A 24,129-nucleotide genomic window follows, 5' to 3' on the forward strand; every position below is an offset into this window, starting at 1 on the left:
TAAATCCAGGTCATGCCTTTTTGGCAAGAGTACCACAGAAATGATTTTGTGCCCCCAGTGCATCATATCAGGAGGTACTTATTGTTGACTTATTCCATTACTGGTGATAATTAATTTTGATCATTTAAGTTGGTGTCTGCAAGGTTTCTCTGCTGTAATGTTGTAAGCTATGCAAATATCCTGTTTCTTTATACTTTTGCCACCTAATTTTAGCACCCATTGGTGATTCTTGCCTGAAACAGTTACTACCATAGTATTTACCAAATGGCAATTTTTTATTTTCATATAGACTTATTTCATGTGTAATAATCAGGGTCCATATAGGAAATTAAGAGATATTACTAAAATTATATTGCTGGTTTGAAATCTCACTGGGCACTCATGTTCTACTTCACTAAAGCCATTTTATATTCTTCTGTTTTTAAATTAAACATTGTTGCTCATCTCACACTATTCAGGGATCAATCTCCTTTTTTCTTCCTATTCTACCAAAAAGGAAACCATAAGAAGATTGTGACTTTAATTTCACAAGTTTGGCCATCTTGTCTCCTGGAAGTTTGGTGTCTGGCTATCTGTTGGCAGGAGAAAAATCTGTCCTGAAGGGGGATAGGTCTTTCCTGTCTGTTCCAGAATGAGCCCTGGTAATAAAATGCTCATATCCTTGCCCTAAAACCCAAACACTGGCCTTCTTACTTAAGATTGATGTCTGGGGAAGTCTTTAAGTTTCCTCATTAGAAATTTTCTGGAAATGCTGACTCAGATTTTATGTCTTTTATTTTCAGCCTGCTGCAATGACTCAGGGCACTCAAGGAACTATCCGACCAGCTGCCAACTTTGATGCTATGAGAGATGCAGAAATTCTTCGTAAGGCAATGAAGGGTTTTGGTAAGGAAAACAAATTTTTGTCTTTGTTAATAAGTTAAAGTGATCAATTCTAAAGTAAAAATAAACCTTATCTCATAAACCAAGTTTATGTGTCAGCCTGGGTGCACGTACCTGAATTTAATCTGATGTCTGGTTCCTTGTAAGCATTCTCAGAGTTGACCTCAGGCTGGGTGTGGTGGCTCACACCAATAGTCCTAGCACTTTAGGAGGCTGAGGTGGACGGATCACCTGTGTTCAAGACCAGCCTGGCCAACGTTGCGAAACTCCATCTGTACTAAATATAAAAAATAAAATAGATGGGTGTGGTGGTGCATGCCTGTAATACCAGCTTCACGGGAAGCTGAGGTAGGAGAATTGCTTGAACCTGGGAGGTGGAGATTGCAGTCAGCCTAGATCGCACCATTGCACTCCAGTCTGGGTGACAAACTGTGTCTCAAAAAAAAAAAAAAAAAGATGACCTCAAGCAGCACCTAGCACATACTTTGTCCTTATTTAAACATGTGTGGTTCTTCCAGGGACAGACGAGCAGGCAATTGTGGATGTGGTGGCCAACCGTTCCAATGATCAGAGGCAAAAAATTAAAGCAGCATTTAAGACCTCTTATGGCAAGGTATGTTTTTCTTTCCTGGAGTGAGCACCAGCAGTGGCCGGTAGACTCTGCATTCATGTCAGATTGGATACTATATTTTGATTAGTACCTGGGGTGCAAAAAAGGGACAACTAGACTTCAGAGACCTCAAGAGTACTGTATTCCCTATATATTTCTCTGGTTTTTTTTGAGATGAAGTCTCACTGCAGTGTCCAGGCTGGAGTGCAATGGTGCGATCTCAGCTCACTGCAATCTTTGCTTCCCAAGTTCAAGCAATTCTCCTGCGTCAGCCTCCCAAGTAGCTGGGACTACAGGTGCACGCCACCATGCCTGGCTAATTTTTGTATTTTTAGTAGAGAAAGAGTTTCACCATGTTGGCCTGGCTGCTCTCAAACTCCTGACCTCAAGTGATGTGCCTGCCTAGGCCTCCCAAAGTGCTGGGTTTATAGCACTTTGCGCCCTGCCTATTTCTCTTAAAAGGCTTTTTCATTCTAGAGTAGTCCTTGATCTCATAATTATACCTTACTCCGGTCACACATGTGATAGATATTCAGTAGAAAGTAGATCACGACTACAATCATGATCAAGAGGATGGTTCTCAATCTTCTGCCTGTTACAGTGGGATTCAAGGCTTATTACATAGCCCTTGTTTATTCTTCGTCTTGTGCTTCTCTCCCTTTCTCTAAACATGTCCTATATTAAAATTATATGGGCTGAGCGTGGTGGCTTATGCCTGTAATCCCAGCACTTTGGGAGACCAAGGCAGGAGAATTTCTTGAGACCAGCTGTTCGAGACCAGCCTGGGCAACATAGGGAGACTTCATTTCCAACAACAATGACACCAAATTATATTAGCTGGGTGTGATGGTGTATGTCTGTAGTCCCAGCTGCTTGGGAGGCTGAGGTGGAAAGATTGCGCTTGAGCCCAGGAAGTCAGGCTGTAGTGAGCTGTGATTGTGTTACTGCACTGTAGCCTGCGTCACAGAACAAGACCCTATATCAAAAAAATAATAATATGGAAATGTTTGCCATTCTGTGTACGCACCATGATCTTTTATGCTTCTGTGTTGTGTACATGCCATTCTTCTGGCCTTGAATACCTTTTCTTTTTTTCATGGCCAACTTCTTTAAGATTTGGCTTACATATCAGCTACTCTGTGAAGTTTCTTTCATTAGTCTGGACAGAATTTAGCTTCTTCTTAATACTGTAGTATTAAGTACACAGCACTTTGTAAAACCTCTGTTATAACTAATCTCATGGCCCACTCCCAAAAACTGAGCTCCCATAGGACAAACCATGGTCATAGTCATCTTTGTATTACAGTACCAAGTGTATAATGGCAAGTAGCCACTTAATATTTGTTGAATGGATTATCAGTTTCTAAATCCAACAAGATTCTATGGCTAAAAAATGCCACTATTCCTCAGATATAATGGGAAAACATGGATAGCACACTGCTTTGCGTTATTGATTGATTTATTTTATTTTATTTTATTTTTTACTTTTTTTGAGACAGAGTCTCAAAAGGCTGGAGTGCAGTGGCACGATCTCCGGTCACTGCAGCCTCCACTTCCCAGGCAAAAGCAATTTTCGTGCCTCAGCCTCTCGAGTAGCTGGAATTATAAGTGTCTGCCACCACGCCCAGCTAATTTTTGTACTTTTAGTAGAGACGGGATTTCACCGTGTTGGCAAGTGTGGTCTCAAACTCCTGGCCTCATGTGATCTGCCCGTCTTGGCCTCCCAAAGTGCTGGGATTACAGGCCTGCACCACCACGCCCGACCTGCTTTGTCATTTAGATAGGAATCCTAAAAATGTCCTAATGTTCTCTGCATCTAGTTTATGTTTTTCAGAATGGTGTAGTGGTCCATTGATTAGTCCCACCTTGCTTATTCTATTCTGCCTTTCCCTGTCTGCCCAGCCCAGTGACTGTTTATGCAACATAAACCCTAGATCTCCTTAAGCTTCAACATCAGACTCACTTTTCTCACAAAGATATTTGCCATGTTATGAATGTTTTATCTAGGCTGTACAATGCTATCTCGAGTTTTCTTATATATTGCTTTAGAGTTAAAACTAACAATCTGATTTCCATACCACTAGCCACCTCTTAACTTCCTAATTAGTAAAATACTGTTCTAGCCTGCTATAGAGTCATCTTTGATTCCATGTTTTTCTTTATCAGTCAGAGTGTTCTGTATGCTTTGTCCTAGCAATTGGTTATTTACTAGTTTTTATTGATCTAATCTATAGAGTGGCCCTTTAAAATGTTTCTTTTGTCTACTTTGTTTCTTCTCATTTCCACTGTTATCACTCAAGTCCAAGACTTTATTACCTCTTAACTAAATATTCCAGTAGCCTAAATGTTTTCATCTATAGCTTCTTTGTCACCGTCATCCATTCTGAATATTATTGCTACATCAGTGCCATTATCTTGCATGAAAAGTTTCCATGGCCGGGCGCGGTGGCTCACGCCTGTAATCCCAGCTCTCAGGGAGGCAGAGGCGGGAAGATAGCTTGAGCCCAGGAGTTCGAGACCTGCCTGGGTAATATAGCGAGACCCCGTTCTCCACAAAAAGGAAAAAAAAAAAAAAAAAAGACAGAAAAGTTTCCAGTGGTTCCTCCCAGCAAACAGAATCAAGTCCACATTCTTTAGCTTGGCATTCAATGTAATAATCCAAGATTTAGTTACAACTTTGTTTTAACTCATCTATTATGAAAACCTTCCTCTGGGCTGGGTGCGGTGGCTCAAGCCTGTAATCCCAGCACTTTGGGAGGCCGAGGCGGGTGGATCACGAGGTCAGGAGATCGAGACTATCCTGGCTAACATGGTGAAACCCCGTCTCTACTAAAAATACAAAAAACTAGCCGGGCGTGGTGGCGGGCGCCTGTAGTCTCAGCTACTTGGGAGGCTGAGGCGGGAGAATGGCATGAACCCGGGAGGCGGAGCTTGCAGTGAGCCGAGATCATGCCACTGCACTCCAGCCTGGGAGACACAGCGAGACTCCGTCTCAAAAAAAAAAAAAAAAAAAGAAAACCTTCCTCTGTAACAAAAACAGTTGTCTTATTGTTCCATTGAACAAGCTTTGCTCATTCTTGCCTCTATATGCGTGATTCTCAACCTTAACTGAACATCGTAATTTCCTTTAAAACTTAAAAATACACAGTCTCTGAGTCTTAGTCCTGGACGTCAGTGGTTTGTTTTGTTTTGTTTTGTTTTGTTTTTAAAGCTCCACAAATGGATGTAATGAAGAGTCAAGGCTGGGAACCGCTTCTGTGTTCCTTGGTGGTATTCCTTCTTACCTGAAATACCTTTCTCCTTCCTCTTTGCGTGCTAATTTTTACATTCTTTTCTGAGCTGTCTAGCTGACTTTGAACTTTTTCTGTTTCAACTTTCTCTGTTACTTATTTCTATGCTGCTTACCCAGTGCTAGAGTACAGGTTACCTTATTATTATTTTTTAGATGTGTATCTTTCCAAATAAGAACAAGATTGGCTGGGCACAGTGGCTCATGCATGTAATTCCAGCACTTTGGGAGGCCAAGGCAGGTGGATCAATTGGGGTCAGGCGTTCAAGACCAGCCTGGCCAACGTGGTGAAACCCCATCTCCACTAAAAATACAAAAATTAGCCGGGCGTGGCAGGATGCGCCTGTAGTCCCAGCTACTCAGGGGGCTGAGGCAGGAGAATCGCTTGATCCCAGGAGGCGGAGGTTGCAGTGAGCCGAGATCGCACCACTGCATTGCAGCCTGGGTGACAGAGCAAGACTCTGTCTCAAAAAAAATAACAACAACAACAAAAAAATAAGAACAAGATCATAAAGGTTTCTACTTCCTCATAGAACCAAGAACAGTTTCTTTTTTTTTTTTTTTTTTTTGAGACGGGGGTCTCACTCTGTCCCCCTTGCTGGAGTGCAGTGGCCGGATCTCAGCTCACTGCAAGCTCCGCCTCCCGGGTTCAGGCCATTCTCCTGCCTCAGCCTCCCCAGTAGCTGGGACTACAGGCGCCCGCCACGTCGCCCGGCTAGTTTTTTTGTATTTTTTTTTTAGTAGAGACGGGATTTCACTGTGTTAGCCAGGATGGTCTCGATCTCCTGACCTCGTGATCCACCCGTCTCGGCCTCCCAAAGTGCTGGGATTACAGGCTTGAGCCACTGCGCCCGGCCAGAACAGTTTCTTTTACTAAGTAAATATCTGTTTATCATTTTGTTAGTTTGAATAATTCTTTGTTTCATATATCCCTTGTTTTTGTACCTCGTAGAGTGGAATAAGAATTTATTAAATGTTCATTGATAGAATGAATAAAATAGATCTGCTTGTACATACATTACACTCAAGTGACAAAATTTGGAGAACACATATACTTAGCTTGTATTTGTAATTAAATAGGATTTAATCAAAGATCTCAAATCAGAGTTAAGTGGAAATATGGAAGAACTGATTCTGGCCCTCTTCATGCCTCCTACGTATTACGATGCCTGGAGCTTACGGAAAGCAATGCAGGTACTGTATGTCATTTGTTGTGAGTATTTTGTCCTATTTCATATGTAAGACCATACAAATTATGGCAGTTCTGAATTTACAGTGGTAATTAAAGCAATTCTTTATTTCCCGTCATCCATCTGAATATATAGTTTTTAGTTCTAGAGAACAAAGTAATATTTGATGAAGCAGTTAAGATTTAATTACTTGCAGAAATTTCATTTTTATTTGTATAATCCTCCCTTCATTTCATGTAGGGAGCAGGAACTCAGGAACGTGTATTGATTGAGATTTTGTGCACAAGAACAAATCAGGAAATCCGAGAAATTGTCAGATGTTATCAGTCAGAATTTGGACGAGACCTTGAAAAGGACATTAGGTCAGATACATCAGGACATTTTGAGCGTTTACTTGTGTCCATGTGCCAGGTAAGTACAGTATGAATGCTTGTGCGTTGATAGAGGGAACATACTTTAAAAGTCTTTTGCCAGTGAGCATTCTTTACTCCTTTTAATATTTAGCCACCTTGCAATATTGTCATCTTTCAGAAGGACAACACAGAAACCAGTGTACAGATTTCTTTGTAGTTACTGTTGAGATTTATTCCTGTAAATCTGGCTTTTGTAAGGAATTAGAGATTTAACCTCTAAGGTTGTATGGAATCAGAAACCAATACGAGGCTCTGTGGCTGGGATGGGGATGAAAGTATACACTTGAGCTTATCACTATCCTGCCCCATTATGCCGTACCATCAAGTGAAGACGCGTAGGACTGCCATAGAGGTGCTACAGGAAGTGAGGACTCTGTGAGGAGACCCAGAAATGCAGAAAAATGTTTTAGGGTTCCCAGTAATAACTGTGATTAGCACCTTCCTTATTTTGATTCCCCAGATATGCTGGAGAATTGACAGAAAATACTCCAACGTATTTGGAATGGCATTAGAAACACACTTAGGGCCAGACATGGTGCCTCACGCCTGTAATTCCAGCACTTTTGGAGGCCAAGGCAGGAGGATTGCTTGAGGCCAGGAGTTTGAGGCCAGCTTGGGCACCATGGCAAGAAACCATCTCTACAAAAAACATTTTTAAAAATTAGCCAAGCATGGTGGTATGTGCCTGTAGTGCCAGCTATTCAGGAAGCTGAGTGGGAGGATCACTTGAGCCCAGGAGATTGAGGCTGCAGTGAACTGTGATCGCACCACTACATTCCAGCCTGGGCAATAGAGTGAGATCCTACCCTCAAAAAAGAAAAAAGAAAAGAAGCACACTTAGAATGAGATGATGAAGGTGTATTTGAAAGAGATTATGTAAATGACTAGCATGCTAATTCAATATCAAGAGTTACTGGCTATTGTGCAAGTGCACAAGATTGGACCATCTGGAGGGATCTAAAGGAGAGGAGGGGCTCTAAAGAGCCAAGGGAGGGGCCAGGTGTGGTGGCTAACGCCTATAATCCCAGCACTTTGGGAGGCTGAGGCGGGTGGATCGTCTGAGGTCAGGAGTTTGAGACCAGCCTGCCCCATATGGTGAAACTCTATCTCTACTAAATACAAAAAGTTAGCCAGGAGTGGCGGCATGCACCTGTAATCCCAGCTACCTGGGAGGCTGAGGCAGGAGAATCGCTTGAACCCAGGAGGTGAAGGTTGCAGTGAGCTGAGATTCTGCCATTGCACTCCAGCCTGGGTAACAAGAGCAAAACTCCATCTAAAAAAATAAAAAGGGAGGTAGGTGTGGAAAGGATAGTGTGTAACAGTGAGTGGACATGGAAATGAGAAAGCAAAGTAAATGGGTTGAAGGAAATTGAATTTACCTACATCAGAGTAACAGAGAAGGGAAGTAGGTTAGGATTTAAAAGAAACAAGAAGGAAAACAGACAATACTAAAAAACGAGTATTAAGATTTTACATGAGGTGCTGAGTCTCTATGCAGAGTTCAAGGCCCAGCCCTACCTTTTCCAGGGCATGAGTAGAGGAGTAACTTCCTAGGAAAGTGTGTGTGAATCCAAAGGCAATAATTGGGGAAATTTTTCGTGACTACTTTTTCCTGTGTTATATTCAGTCGCCCATGTAGAATGTGCCTCTACATATTCCTTGTGCCAGGTGCTCAGAAGACAGTTCTTCAGCTGCAAGGAGCATCTTTCCATCTTGTTCCTAAGATGGTCCCTGAGACTTTAAAAGTCAACCTTTTCTTGTTTGGGTTTGTCTTTCTGTTTTTGAGAGAAACCAACTGCCCATCTAAGCTTAAACACTTCCTTCCTCCTTCCTTTTCTCCTATTCCAGGGAAGAGTTGGTATACAAATAGGCACAGTCTAGCAGAAAGTGAGTTATTTGTAGCTTCTTCTGTAAAGCTCATGTGTCATTTTTATGCATGTATTTATAGTAAATACCTATATATTAAGATTATAATTAGATGGCTGAGTGTGGTGGTGTGAGCTTATATTCCCAGCTACTCTGGAGGCTGAGGTAGGAGGATCACTTGAACCCAGGAGTTTGAGGCTATGATCATGCCTGCAAATAGCCATTGCACTCCAGCCTGGGCAACATAGTGAAATCGTGTCTCTTAAAAAAATATACTCAGATGAAGAAAAGAAAGTTTATGAAGCCTCCATATTACACCCTCCCTCCCTCCTGCCCTAGAGTTAAATTTCTTGAGGGCAGAGACCCTGTCTCTCCTGTGTCCCTACCACCTAACATAGTGCCTGACACAAAGAAAGTGCTTAATATCTCTTAGTCGTGTGAATGAATACAAAGTAGAACTCAGTACAGTGCATATTGGTCTTAAATTCCAGCTAAGAGAACTGTTTCTTCATTTGAGTGGTAGTTTATATTTCCTAGTAGAGATATTTTTGTTTAAACATTTGGGTTTAATTTAGCTCCCAAAAGCCCTCATTTTTAACATAACCTCATTAAACCATGATCTTATATTATAAAATCCAGTTGACAGTATAATAAATTACTAGTTGTATTTCCATGCATAGAAATGAAGGATATGCATGACAGACATTATGGATTAATCTTTAATAAATTATCTCTTTAGGCCAGGCCCATTGGCTTACATCTATAATCCCAGAACTTTAGAAGGCTAAGGCGGGAGGATCACTTAAGCCCAGGAGTTAGAGAACAGCACCTGGGCAACAGTGAGACACCCTGCCTCTACAAAAAATAAAAAACTTAGCCAGGCATGGTCGTTTGTGCCTGTAGTTCCAGCTGCCCGGGAGGCTGAGGTGGAAGGATCACTTAAGCCTAGGAGGTCGATACTGCACTGAGCCGTGATTGTGCCACTGCACTCCAGCCTGAGTGACGAGGAAGACCCTATCTCAAAAAACAAAAACAAAAAAATGAAATAAAATAAATTGTCTCTTTAAATCCAAAAGTGAATTAGATTGGAAAAAAGTGTTTTAGTGGAACTTTTATTTATTTCTTCCAATTTCTGCCTTTCTCTTTTGCAGGGAAATCGTGATGAGAACCAGAGTGTAAACCACCAAATGGCTCAGGAAGATGCTCAGCGTCTCTATCAAGCTGGTGAGGGGAGACTAGGGACCGATGAATCTTGCTTTAACATGATCCTTGCCACAAGAAGCTTTCCTCAGCTGAGAGCTACCATGGAGGCTTATTCCAGAGTATGAGCTTTTCTTCTGAAGATTTGGCTTCTGTTTTAAGATTAAAAAAAATATTTAACCCTTTAATTTTGTTTGCAGATGGCTAATCGAGATTTATTAAGCAGTGTGAGCCGTGAGTTTTCCGGATATGTGGAAAGTGGTTTGAAGACCATCTGTAAGATATTTTTGTGCTTTGCTTTATTTTGTTTTTAAATGAGTGGGAGCTTTGAATAGTTGTTCCCTTTAAATGTTGATAATATAGTCCAAGTGGAATCTGCTTAGGCAGTAGGTGACCTCCTAATCCTTTGGGGTTTGTTTTTTGTTCTTTGTTTTCTTTATTGGACAAGCCCCCAGAAACAATCCTGTATTTTTACATGCAATTTCCTATGAGTGGTAGTGCTGTGATCAAGCAGGGCTCTTTGGGGATTATTTGGCCTTCATCTGTAGGCCTTTCTTGAGAACTGTGCAAGAATACCTGATAGTTGTAGCACTTCCTTTAAAGAGAAAGGGAAAGCCCTGAGGAACTCACAGTATCACCATGAAGCAGTTTGAGTCCTCAAAACAGGTATTTCAGGTACTCAGCCCAGTGAGACTCATTTCCTTTTTGAAATTAAACAACCAGTTTCTGGTGGTCTAATACACAGATGTCTAACAAAGTGAAAGTTTCATTCTCATGGATATTAGGACTAAGGGGAGTATTAGTAACACATTGGTATTAACAGTGGAATGTCGGGCCAGGGGCAGTGGCTCACACCCAGCTACTCAGAAGGCTGAGGTGGGAAGGTCACCTGAGTCTGGGAGGCTGCAGTGAGCCATGATTGCACCACTGCACTCTAGGCTGGGTGACAGAGAGCCTTCTCAAAAAAAATCAAGGAGGAGAACATCTGAACATCCTTAACTCACCTCATGCTTCTGAGATGATTACAGAGAAAATAATCAAAGGAGGGCTAGAAGTGATAAATGAAGCTGGAGGGGTACACTTCTTGTCAGATCATGATTCCATGTCTCAACCATCTCTAACTTGCAGTGCAGTGTGCCCTGAACCGCCCTGCCTTCTTTGCTGAGAGGCTCTACTATGCTATGAAAGGTGCTGGCACAGATGACTCCACCCTGGTCAGGATTGTGGTCACTCGAAGTGAGGTGAGGCAGGCCTCTCTCTTTTTGTCGAGTCTACTCCATGTTCAATGTTGATTTCTTAGAAGTTCCCCAGTTGGTTGTCAATCCCTCAAAAATGGTAAGAAAGAGCTCTCTTTGTCACCTAAAAGAGGTGGTATAAAGAACAGAAAATTCACTTTCCTCATGCTGTGGGAGAAGCTTGTGTTAGTGAAATAGGCCACTCTGCCCTAATGAAGATAATACTAACAGATTTTACTACTTGAGAAGGTCAATGGAGAATACAAATTGATGGGAAGTTAGACATTTATCTTTTGATTTTCATTTTGCTTATATAAAAATTATATGAAAAGCCTATGTAGATTAATCCTATTGGATATCAACACTATTTAAATTTAGCATCCTTTATTAATAATAAAGTTTTTAAAATATTCATCATTGTCCCCTTAAATATAGCCTCATTTTTTAAAATTTTACTTTATATATTTACTGCACTTATAAAAAATTATTGTTTTCTCAGAAGAAATGACATTTGTGCCTTTTTGTTTGTTTGTTTGTTTTTTGGAGACACGGTCTCTGTCACCCAGACTGGAGTGCAGAGGTGCGATCTCAGGTCACTACAATCTCCACCTCCTGGGTTCAAGCAATTCTCTCACCTCAGCCTCTAGAGTAGCTGGGACTACAGGTGTGCGCCACTGTGCCCAGCTAAGTTTTTGTATTTTTTGGTAGAGATGGGGTTTCACCATATTGGCCAGGCTGGCCTTGAACTCCTGACTTCAAGTGATCCACCCGCCTCGGCTTTCCAAAGTGCTGGGATCACAGGTGTGAGCCACCACACCCAACCTGAACTTTTAATTGAAAGAAAACATGGCGGGGTGTGGTGGCTCACTCCTGTAATCTCAGCAGTTTGGGAGGCCGAGGCAGGAGGATTGCTTAAGCCCAGGAGTTTGAGACCAGCCTGGGCAACATGGTGAAACCTATTTCTACAAAAAATACACACACACACAAATTAGCGGGGCGTGGTAGTGCCAGCTACCCAAGATGTTGAGGTGGAAGGATCACCTGAGCCCGGAAGGTCAAGGCTGCAGCAGTGAGCTGTGATCGCACCACTGCACTCCAGCCTTGGTGACAGAGATCCAGTGTTAAAAAAAGTACCCTAAATTATTATTATTATTATTATTATTATTGGGTTTTTTTGGGTTTTGTGTGTGTGTGTGTGTGTGTGTGGTTTTTTTTGAGACGGAGTCTCGCTCTGTCACCCAGGCTGGAATACAGTGGCACAATCTCGGCTTACTGCAGCCTCTGCCTCCTGGGTTCAAGCGATTCTCCTGCCTCAGCCTCCTGAGTACCTGAGATTACAGGTGTGTGCCACCACGCCCGCTAATTTTTTTGTTTTTAGTAGACACAGGGTTTCACCGTGTTGGTCAGGCTGGTCTCGAACTCCTGATGATCCGTCTGCCTTGGCCTCCCAAAGTGCTGGGATTATAGGTGTGAGCCACCGCACCTGGCCAAAAACCCTAAGTTATAGCAAAGAAGGTAGATTATTTTTAAAGAAAACAACCAGAATATGGTATTTTGAAAGAAACTTTGTTCTTTAACTTAAATTTTCTAAGCAGGATGTTTTAAGTTGTGATAAAACATACATAACATAAAAATTTGCCATTTTTAAGTAGCATTAAGTACATTCACATAGTTATGCAACCATCACTACCATTCACCTTCAGAAGTTTTTTCAACTTACAAAACTGAAAATCCATACTCCTTAAACAGTAACTCCCCATTCTTCTTTCTCCCAACTGGTGGCAACAAACCATGTGACTTTCTGTCCCTGTGTTTGACTACTCTAGGTGCGTCATATTGGTGGAATCATACAATATTTGTCTTTTTGTGACTGTCATCTTTTACTTAGCATAGGGTCCTCAAGGTTTATTCATGTTGTAACATGTCAGAATTTCCTTCCTTTTGAGACTGAGTAATAAATAGTCCATTGTACGTGTATCCCACCTTTTTTTTTTTATTCATCTGTGAGACTTGGTTTGTTTCTACCTGAATAATGCTGCTATGAACATGGGTGTACAAATACCTGTTCAAGTCTGCTTTCACTTATTTTGAATATACCCAGAAGTGGAATTTCTAGGTCATATTGTAATTCTTTGGGAGTTTTTTTGTTTTGCTTTGAGGAATTACCATATTATTTTCCATAGCAGTTGCACCCTTTTACTTTTCCATCGACCAGTGTACAAGTGTTCCCATTTCATGACATCTGACTATTTTTTGGTTTTGGTAATAGTCATCCTATCAAATGTCTTTAAATGACTGGTATCTTTGGAATAATAGATGAAACTAGTACTACCCTTATCCAGTATTTTACAGAATTGTGAATCAGACCTTCATTGGGTAGTGCTAGCATTGGTATGAGTGCCAGCCATAAAATGTCAGTCACTTGGTGTTTTCCTCCTTCAGCTTTGATTATTATTAAGATATTATTATTTTAAAAGAATTTTAATAAATATCAGTTATCACAGTTGCTTTTCTAACAGAAATATTATTTCTTATGCAGATTGACCTTGTACAAATAAAACAGATGTTTGCTCAGATGTATCAGAAGACTCTGGGCACAATGATTGCAGGTGACACGAGTGGAGATTACCGAAGACTTCTTCTGGCTATTGTGGGCCAGTAGGAGGGATTTTTTTTTTTTTAATGAAAAAAAATTCTATTCATAGCTTATCCTTCAGAGCAATGACCTGCATGCAGCAATATCAAACATCAGCTAACCAAAAGAGCTTTCTATCAAGGACCGTATCAGGGTAATGTGCTTGGTTTGCACAAGTTGTTATTGCCTTAATTCTAATGTTACTTTGTTCTCTACATATAATCAATGTAAAGCCATATCACAATGATACAGTAATATTGCAATGTTTGTAAACCTTCATTCTTACTACTTTCATTCTCATCAAGATGTCAAATTGAATAAAAATCACAGCAATCTCTGATTCCGTGTAATAACATTGCATAATTTTTTAGAAGGTTGCTGAAAGCTCTGCCTTCCAGAATCCCTCTAGGTCTGCTTGATAGAGTGGATAGTATGTCAAAACTGTGTACTTTAAAAAAAATTTCATCTCTTTACATCTAGAATAATTTGCATCTTATTTTGCATAAATTGGTTCTGTATTCATAAACACTTTCCACATAGAAAATAGATGAGTATTACCTGTAGCACCTTTTAAGAAAGGGTCAAATGTTTATATGCTTAAGATACATAGCCTACTTTTTTTCCAGTTGTTTTCTTTTTTAAATTGAGTTATTACAAATAAAAAATTGCATATATTTAAGGTGTACAATATGGTGTTTTGATATCAGCATTTCTTGCGTAATGATTCTGCAATTAAGGTCAAGCTAACTACATATCTGTCACCTTGACATAGTTACCATTTTTTCGTGTGTAGTGAAAACACTTAAGATCTACTACCATAGCAAATTTTAAGTGTTCAATACATTATTAACTATAGATACCATGCTCTACATTAAACCTCTAGAATTTATTCATCTTATAACTGAAAGTTTATACCCTTTGACCAACATCTCCCCATTTTCCCCACCTCTCACCTGGACAACCACCACTCTGTTTAAGTTCAGCTATTTTAGATTCCACATATAAATGGCATATAATATTTCTCTTTCTGTGTCTGGCTTATTTCACCTAGCATAATGATCTCTAAGTTTATAGTTCACATTGTCACAAATGGCAGAATTTCCTCCTTTTTTTTTTTTTTTTTTTTTGAGATGGAGTTTCACTCTTGTTCCCCAGGCTGGAGTGCAGTGGTGCAGTCTCAGCTCATTGCACCCTCCGCCTCCTGGGCTCAAGCAATTCTCTTGCCTCAGCCTGCTGAGTAGCTGGGATTGCAGGCATCTGCCACCACTCCCGGCTAATTTTTTGTTTAGTAGAGATGGGGTTTCACCAGATTGGCCAGGCTGGTCTTGAACTCGTGACCCTCAGGTGATCCACATGCCTTGGCCTCCCAGAGTGCTTGGATTACAGGCGTGAGCCACTGCACCCGGCCAGAATTTCCTCCTTTAAGGCTGAATAATATTCCATGGTGTATATATACTATAATTTATTTAACCATTCATCCATCAATGGACACGAGTAGTTTCCATATCTTGGTTATTGTGAATAATGCTGCAGTGAACATGGGAGTAAAGATACCTCTTTATGACACTGATTTCATTTCCTTCAGATACATACCCAGAAGTGGTATTGCTGTATCATATTATTTTTAATTTTTTGAGAAACCTCCATACTGTTTTCTATGATGGCTGTACCAATTTACCTTCCCACCAACAGTGTACAATGGTTCCCTTTGCTCCACATTCTTGCCAACACTTGCTATGTCTTACCTTTTTGATAATACCCAACCTAATAGGTGAAAATCCCATGTGTACTTGAGAAGAATGTATATGCTACCATTGTTAGGTATGGAGTGTTCTGTATGTGTCCATTAGATCTAGTTTATTGTGCTATTTAAGTTATCTTTTTCCTTATAGCTGATTTTTCTATCCATTATTGAGAATGGGGTATTGAAGTCCCCAGTTACTGTTGTAAAACTGTTTCTTTAATTCTATCAGTTTTTGCTTCATATATTTAGGTGGTCTCTTATTAGGTGTGTAGATGTTCATAATTGTCATATCTTCTTGCAGTATTGAATTTTTTATTATATAATATACTTTGTCCCCTATAACCTTTCTTTTTTTTTTTTTTTTTTGAGATGGAGTCTTGTTCTGCTGCCCAGGCTGGAGTGCAGTGGCCTAATCTCAGCTCACTGCAGCCTCCACCTCTCAGGTTCAAGCAATTCTCCTGCCTCAACCTCCCAAGTAGTGGGGATTACAGGTGCCCGCCAGCATGCCTGGCTAATTTTTGTATTTTTAGTAGAGACAGGTTTTTGCCATGTTGGCCAGGCTGGTCCTGAACTCCTGACCTCAGGTGATCTGCCCGCCTCGGCTTCCCAAAGTGCTGAGATTACAGGCATGAGCCACCATGCCCAGCCCCTATAACCTTTTTTGATTTAAAGTCTATCTTGTCTGATATTACTATAGCCTCCCCTGCTGTCTTTTGGTTACTATTTGCATGTAGTGTCTTTTTCCGTCTTTTAACTTTTAATCTGTTTGTGTCTTTGGATCAAATGTGAGTGTTTTGTAGACAGCATAAAGTTGGATTTTTGTTTGTTTTGAGACGGAGTCTCACTCTGTTGCCAGACTGGAGTGCAGTGGAGCAATCTTGGCTCACTGCAACCTCTTCCTCCCGGGTTCAAGCGATTCTGCCTCAGCCTCCCTGGTAACTGGGACTACAGGTGTGTGCTACCACGCCCAGCTAATATTTTGTATTTTTAGTTGAGATGGGGTTTCACCCTGTTGGCCAGGATGGTCTCGATCTCTTGACCTTGTGATCCGCCCACCTCAGCCTCCCAAGGATTTTTTAAAAATCCGTTTTGCCAGTCTTTGTCTTTTTTTTTTTTTTTTTTTTTTTTGAGATGGAGTCTCACTCTGTGGCCCAGGCTGGAGTGCAGTGGCATGATCTCGGCTCACTGCAAGCTCCACCTCCCGGGTTCACACCATTCTCCTGCCTCAGCCTCCTGAGTAGCTGGGACCACTGGTGCCCGCCACCACACCGGCTAATTTTTTGTATTTTTAGGAGAGACGGGGTTTCACCATGTTAACCAGGATGGTCTCGATCTGACCTCGTGATCTGCCCACCTCAGCCTCCCAAAGTGCTGGGATTTACAGACGTGAGCGACCGAGCCCGGCCCAGTCTTTGTCTTTTGATTAGAAAGTTTAATCCCTCACACCTGTAATTCCAGCCCTTTGGGAGGCTGAGGCCAGTGCATCACTTGAGGTCAGGACTTCGAGACTGGCCTAGCCAACATGGTGAGACCCCGTCTCTACAAAAACTACAAAACTTAGCCGGTTGTGGTGGCATGTGCCTATAATCCCAGCTACTCAGGAGGCTGAGGTGGGAGAATTGCTTGAACCCAGGAGGTGGAGGTTGCAGCGAGCTGAGATCATGCCCCTACAATCCAGCCTAGGCTACAGAGCAAGACTCCATCTCAAAAAAAAAAAAAAAAGGAAATGTAATCTATTTACATTTAAAGTAATTACTGATAAGAACTTCTGTTGTGTTGCTATTTGTTCTCCATATGGCTTATTGCTTTTTTGTCCCTCATTTCCTGCATTACTGTCTTTTGTGTTTAGTTGTTTTGTAGTGAAACATTTAAATTCATTTCCCTTTGTTTTGTGTATATTGTATAGCTGTTTTCTTTGTGGTTACCATTGGGATTACATTTAACATCCTAAAGTAATAACACTCACCCTTTTGGTTGATGTCACAAAATTACATCTTTTTACATTGTGTGCTCCAAAACATAAACTAATTCTTTTAAATGCATTAGTTTCTTAAATTACATAGAATACAAAATTTGGAGTTACAAACCAAAATTACAGTCATACTAGCATTTAGTTTTTTTTAACGTTATTTGTCTCAAATCATGTAGAAAACCAAAAGTATCGTTACAGACTAATATTACAATAACACTAGCTTTTATAATTGCCCATATATTTACCCTTTATTGAGATCTTTATTTCTTCATGTGGCTTCAAGTTACCGTCTAGTCTCCTTTCATTTCATCCTGCAGGACTAGGACTTCTTTGACCATTTCTTGTAGGGCAGGTCTAGTGGTAATGAACTTTCCCAGCTTTTATCTAGGAATATGTAAATTTCCTCATCACTTTTTAAGGATGGTTTTGCCAGATATAGGATTCTTGGGTTGACAGTTTTTGTTTTCTTTTAGCGCTTTAAATATATCATCTTATTCTTTCTGATGAGAAATCTGCTGATAATCTTATTAAGAACATCTAGGCTGGGTGCGGTGGCTCATGCCTGTAATCCCAGCACTTTGGGAGGCCAAGGCGGGCAGATCACAAGGTCCGGAGATCGAGACCATCCTGGCCAACACGGTGAAACCCCATCTCTACTAAAAATACAAAAATTAGCCGGGCGTGGTGGCAGGCGCCTGTAATCCCAGCTACTCGGGAGGCTGAGGCAGGAGAATGGCGTGAACCTGGGAGGCAGAGCTTGCAGTGAGCTGAGATCCAGCCACTGCACTCCAGCCTGGGCGACAGAGCGAGACTCCGTCTCAAAAAAAAAAAAAAAAAAAAATCTTGTATGTGGTAAATCACTTCTCTCTTGCTGATTTCAGGATTCTCTCTTTGGATTTAGAAAGTTTGATTAAAGGCCAGGCACGGTGGCTCACGTCTGTAATCCCAGCACTTTCAGAGGCCGAGGCAGGCGGATCACGAGGTCAGGAGATCAAGACCAAGCTGGCTAACACGGTGAAACCCTGTCTCTACTAAAAATACAAAAAAGTAGCCGGGCGTGGTGGCAGGCACCTGTAATCCCAGCTACTTGGGAGGCTGAGGCAGGAGAATGGCATGAACCTGGGAGGCAGAGCTTACAGTGAGCCTCCGTCTTAAAAAAAAAAAAAAGAAACTTTGATTGATTAAAATGTGTCTTAATGTGGCTCTCTTTAAGTTCATCTACTTGGAGTTCATTGGGCTGCTTGGGTGTTTATATTCATGTCTAACAGAACTTAGGAAGCTTTTAAGCCATTATTTCTTCAAATATTTTCTCTTCTTCTTTCTTGTCCTTTAGAATTCCCACAATGTGTATGATGGTCCACCTGATGGTGTTTCACAGGTCCCTTAGGCTCTGTTCTCTTTTCCTCAATCTTTTTTCTTTCTGTTCTTCAGACTCAGTTTCCATTGTCCTGTTTCCAAGTTGACTTACTCTTTTTTTGCTTGTTTAAATCTGTCTTTGAATCCTGCTAGTGAATTATTGCATTTCAGTTATTGTATTTTTCAGCTCCAGAATTTTTTTGGTTCCTTTTTAGGTTTTCTGTCTCTTTATTGATATTTCCATTTTCTTCATCATTTTCTTGACTTTTTCCATATCTTCCTTTAGTTTTTTGATCATCTCTTTTATTTTATGTTTTTGAGACAGGGTTTGAGTGAGGACTCCTATCACACAGGCTAGAGTGCAGTGGCACAATCACAGCTTAACTGCAGCCTCAACTTACCTGGCTCAGTTGATTCTCCCATGTCAGACTCCGAGTAGCTGGGACTACAGGTGTGTGCCACCACGTCCAGCTAATTTTTTGTATTTTTTAGTAGAGATGGGGTTTCACTGTGTTGCCCAGGCTGGTCTCAAACTCCTGGGCTTAAGTGATCTGCCTACCTTGGCTTCTCAAAGTGTTGGGATTACAGGCATGAGCCACCACGCCTGGCCTGATATCTTTAAGACAGTTTTTTGTTTCTGTGTTTTGAGACAGGATCTCACTCTGTCACCAAGGCTGGAGAGCAGTGGCACAATCAAAGCTCACTGCAGCCTCCAACTCCTGGGCTCAAAGTGAGCCTCCTACCTCAACCTCCCAAGTGGCTAGTTAGGACTACAGACACAGGCCACTGCACCTGGCTGGCTTATTTTTAAATTCTTTTTTTTTAAGAGACAGGGTCTCACTGTGTTGCCCAGGCTGCTCTTGAACTCCCAGCCTCAAGTGATCCTCTTGCCTTGACCTCCCAAAGTGCTGGAATTATAGGCATGAACCACCACACCCAGCCTTTAAGACAGGTTTTTAAATTTTTTTGTGTAATAGATCTGTCACTAGATCTTTTTTTAGAGACAGTTTCTGTTTATTTTTGCCTTTGATTGGGGATAGTTTCCTGTTTCTTTGTATGCCTTGTGATTTTCTGCATTGAAAATTATACATTTGGGTTTAATAATATGGTAACTCTGAAAATTGGATTCTCCCCTTTCCCCAGGGTTTGCTATTTTTTGTTACTGTATTTATTTATTTATTTATTTATTTATTTATTTATTTATTTATTTTAATTGTTGTATGCTGTCTCTGTGCCAAGGACCATACTGAGATATAAACTTAAGGTCTTCTCAGGTCTTTTTGAGCCTGTACCTTTCCCTAGGTGTGGGTGGCCACTTTCTGATTTTCCTCATATATGTATGTCCTTGTCTTTAATGTCTGCACCCCAAAGGGAGAAAAAGAGAAAAATGAAGGGTAGGGGTAAAGACAGACCTTTCAATCCCCTGAAAGTCACTTCACCTGACGAGGGAGAGACTTGCAACAATTGGGGGAGGTGCAGCAATGGCCCCTGCTTCTTTGTCTGTACCCCTGTGATCAGAAGCAGTGTTCAGGAATCAGCACAGATATCTCATATTTGGAGGATAGGATCCTTTTTTGCCTACCCTGGCTCCCACAGGCTATGTGCAGGCTCCTACAGGAACAAATGCACACTCGCCTCCCACAGGATGGGTAGCTGCTACTGTGCTAAGAGCAAAAATTGAAATTAATAGTCCAAATTGCCATCCAGGTCTTCCTCTGGAAGTTGCAAACCTTCAATAGACTCCAGAATTCCAAAATAGTTACCTCAGACAACCTCGGTGGGGAGGAAGATTTCTGGTACTTCCTACTCTGTCTGCCATCTTCCCAGAGTCCTTTCCCAAGCAACATATTTTTAAGCTTTTAAAAATATGAGCTATATATTCATATATACAATTCACCCTTTTAAAATGTACAATTCAGCTGTGCATAATCCCAGCACTTTGGGAAGCCAAAGCAGGAGGACTCCTTGAGCCCAGGAGTTTGAGACCAACCTGGGCAAGATGGCAAGACCCCGTTGCTACAAAAAATTAATTTAAAAAATTAGCTGTGTGTGGTGGTGCGTACCTGTGGTTCCAGCTGCTTGGGAGGCCAAGGCAGGAGGATGGATCATTTGAGCACAGGAGTTCGAGGTGACAGTGGGCTATGATTGTGCCATTGCACTCCAGCCTAGGTGACAAAGTGAGGCACCCATCTCTAAAAAATAATGTGTACAATTCAGTGGTTCTCAGCATATTCACAAATTTGTGCAATCATCATGACAATCAATTTTTGAACATTTTCCTCACCCCAAAAAAGAAACCCCTTATCCAATCAGTGGTCATTCCTCATTCCTCACCCTCCTACTCAGTCCCTGGCAACCACTAATCTACTTTCTGTCTCTGGATTTGCCTATTCTTGACTTTCCTAATACTGGAATCTTATAATATGTAGCCCTTTGTGTCTGACTTCTTTCATTTAGCATACTGTTTCTAAGGTTCATCTGTGGTATAGCATGAATCAGTACTTCATTCTGTTTTGTGGCTGGCTATATTGCTTTTTCTTTTCTTTTCTTCAGACAGAGTCTTGCTGTGTTGCCCAGGTTGGGGTGCAGTGGCACGATCTTGGCTCACTGAAACCTCTGCCTCCTGGGTTCAAGCAATTCCCCTGCCTCAGTCTCCTGAGTAGGTGGGATTACAGGTGTGTGCCACCATGCCCGGCTAATTTTTTGTAGTTTTGGTAGAGATGGGGTTTCACCATGTTGGCCAGGCTGGTCTCAAACTCCTGGTCTCAAGTGATCTGCCTGCCTTGACCTCCCAAAGTGCTGGGATTACAGGGATGAGCCACGTAGGCCTGACCAGTTATATCACATTTTTAAAAATTCATTCATCAGTTGATGGGCATCTGGGTGTTTTTCACCTTTTGGCTATTATGAATAATGCTATTGTGAACATTCATGTTTAAGTTTTTGTGTGGACCTATGTTCCCAACTATCTTGGCTATACATTTAGGGGTAGAATTGCTGAATCATCACCTGAGGTCAGGAGTTCAAGACCAACCTGGCCAACATGGTGAAACCCTGTCTCTATTAAAAATACAAAAATTAGGCCAGGCACAGTGGCTCACATCTGTAATCCCAGCACTTTGGGAGGCCTAGGCAGGTGAATCACAAGGTCAACAGTTCGAGACCAGCCTGGCCAACACGGTGAGACAATTCTGTCTCAAATAAAAAGAATTGCTGGATCATATGGTATATCTATGTTTAACTTTTGTTTTTTTTTAAGAGACGGAGTCTTGCTCTGTCTCCCAAGCTGGAGTGTAGTGGCGCCATTTTGGCTCACTGCAACCTCCATCTCCCAGGTTCAAGCAGTTCTCCTGCCTCAGCCTCCCAAGTAGCTGGGATTACAGGCACATGCTGCCACACACCTGGCTAATTTGTGTGTGTGCGTTTTAGTAGAGACGGAGTTTCACCGTATTGCCCAGGCTGATCTCGAACTCCTGAGCTCAGGCAATCCACCCACCTTGGCCTCCCAAAGTGCTAGGATTACAGGCATGAGCCACCGCACTCGGCCTGTGTTTAACTTTTTGAGGATCTGCCAAACTGTTTAGTGAGGTGGCTGTACCATATTATTATCCTATCAGCAATAAAGTTTTGAAACTGGGGGTTAATCTGATTAGATCCACAAAAAGTCTGCCCTGCAATTTGGTCATTTGCCTTTTGTTTTTTTCTATGTAGCTGAAAACCACACCATTTAACCTTTGCTGGCTTCCTATATAATCTATAAATAACATGTCACCATGGTAACGGTCACTTAAGTTGCTTTTCAGGAACTTGGGGCAGCTCCTCTCCAGTTCAAACTGGTTGCAACCACTGACCCTTCAACCAGGCCTGAGCAAATGCCGAAGAGGTAGCCTTTTGACATCACAGGCTAAACACTCCACCTTCAGATGATGCTAATGTCACCATTTTCTGAACAGTCATACTATGAAGTGCCATGAATCCTGACTACACTTGTGCAGATCACTGGATGATTCATTTTCCCCCACTGCCAATCACCTTTCCCCATGCCTTAGACCACCCTGCTTCTCTAACCCATAAACATCCCTATGCCTTATTTTCGGAAGGCAGATATGAGAACTATTTACCTGCCCCCTTGCTGGGCTGCCTTGTGAATAAATCTTTTCTCTTTTGCAAAATGTGTCATCACAGTGATTGGTTTACCCAGCACGGGCAGAACAAACCTGGTTAATAATTTCTTCTCATCCTCGCCAACACTTATTATCATTGCCTATGTTTTTCACTATAGCCATGCTGGTGGATATGAAGTGGCATCTGATTGTGATTTTCATTTCATTTCCCTTGTGACTAATGAGCATATTTTTTGTGCTTATTGATTATTTGCATATCTTCTTTAAAAAAATATCTGTTCAAATACTTTGCCCATTTTTAATTTGGGTAATTTGTATTTCTGTTGAGTTGTAAAAGTTGTTTATATATTTTGGATAGTAGACTCTTATCAGATACACAAGTCACAAAATATTTTCTCCCATTCCATCGGTTGGCTTTTGTTTTCTTGATGGTGTCTTTTGATGTACAAAATTTTTAAATTATTTTTTCTTCAAGACTTAAAACATTTTAATTGATACAATTGTACATATTTATGGGGACAGTATAATTGTGATACATGTACACAATATGTAATAAATTAGGGTAATTAACATATCCATCATCTCAGTCATCTTTTTTGTGAAGAGAAGATTCAAAATCCTCTCTTCTAGCTATTTTGAAATATGTAATACATTACCATGAACTATAATCACCATTCAGAGCAATGGAACACTAGAACTTATTCTTCCTATCAACTGTAACTTTGTATCCATTGACTGGCCTCTCCCTGTCCTCCCTCTTCCCTCCCCTTCCCAACCTCTGGTAACCACTATTTATTCTCTACTTCTATTAGATCAACATTTTAAGGCCAGGTGCAGTGGCTTACATCTGTAATCCATCCCAGCACTTTGGGAGGCTGACGTGGGTGCATCACTTGAAGACAGGAGTTCGAAACCAGCCTGGCCAACATGGTGAAACCCCATCTCTACTAAAAATACAAAAAATAGCTGGGTGTGGTGGCATGTGCCTGTAATCCCAGCTACTCAGGAGGCTGAGGCATGAGAATTCCTTGAACCTGGAAGGTGAAGGTTGCAGTGAGCCGAGACCTTGCCACTGCACTCCAGCCTGGGTGACAGAGTGAGACTCAGCCTCAAAAAAAAAAAAAAAAAAAATTTAGGATTCTACATATGAATGAGATCATGCAGTATTTGTCTTTCTGTGCCTAGCTTATTTCACTTAATGATCTCTAGGCTCATTCAAGTTGTTCCAAATGACAGGATTTCATTCTTTTTTATGGCTGAATAGTATTCCATTGTGTAAATTTACCACATATTCATTCATCTGTTGATGGACACTTAGGTTGATTCCATGTTTTGGCCATCGTGAATAGTGCTGCAATAAACATGGGTGTGCAGACATCTTTTTGACATACTGATATCATATCCTTTGGATATATGGGATTGTTAGTTCATATGGTAGTTCTGTTTTTAATTTTTTTAGGAACCCTCTACTATTTTCCACAGTGGCTGTACCAATTTACATTCTCACCAACAATGCACTGCATAATGAAGGTTCAGTCAACAACAGGCTACATATATGACAGTAGTTCCATAACATAACACAGCTGAAAAATTCCTATCACTTAGTACTTACT

General features: G+C 41.2%; 1 protein-coding gene across 5 annotated transcripts in view; it reads left to right on the forward strand.

Moving 5' to 3' along the window:
* Positions 1 to 13,994, forward strand: part of ANXA7 (annexin A7) — a 40,511-nt gene extending 26,517 nt beyond the window's left edge. For 4 of the 5 annotated variants that reach the window (XM_045362039.2, XM_005565509.4, XM_005565510.4 and 1 more), the window contains 8 exons: positions 783 to 885; positions 1,401 to 1,495; positions 5,862 to 5,975; positions 6,212 to 6,382; positions 9,402 to 9,572; positions 9,651 to 9,726; positions 10,579 to 10,691; positions 13,225 to 13,994. In XM_045362039.2, coding sequence (XP_045217974.1) covers positions 783 to 885; positions 1,401 to 1,495; positions 5,862 to 5,975; positions 6,212 to 6,382; positions 9,402 to 9,572; positions 9,651 to 9,726; positions 10,579 to 10,691; positions 13,225 to 13,347 — 966 coding nt within the window. In that variant the 3' untranslated portion in view covers positions 13,348 to 13,994. Of the gene's footprint in view, positions 1 to 604; positions 642 to 782; positions 886 to 1,400; positions 1,496 to 5,861; positions 5,976 to 6,211; positions 6,383 to 9,401; positions 9,573 to 9,650; positions 9,727 to 10,578; positions 10,692 to 13,224 lie in introns of those variants that run through there. The other variant, XM_074001826.1, reaches the window with a different exon arrangement.
* The last annotated feature ends 10,135 nt before the right edge of the window (positions 13,995 to 24,129 follow it).

The sequence above is a fragment of the Macaca fascicularis genome, chromosome 9 (assembly GCF_037993035.2).
Source record: "Macaca fascicularis isolate 582-1 chromosome 9, T2T-MFA8v1.1".
NCBI lineage: Eukaryota > Metazoa > Chordata > Mammalia > Primates > Cercopithecidae > Macaca > Macaca fascicularis.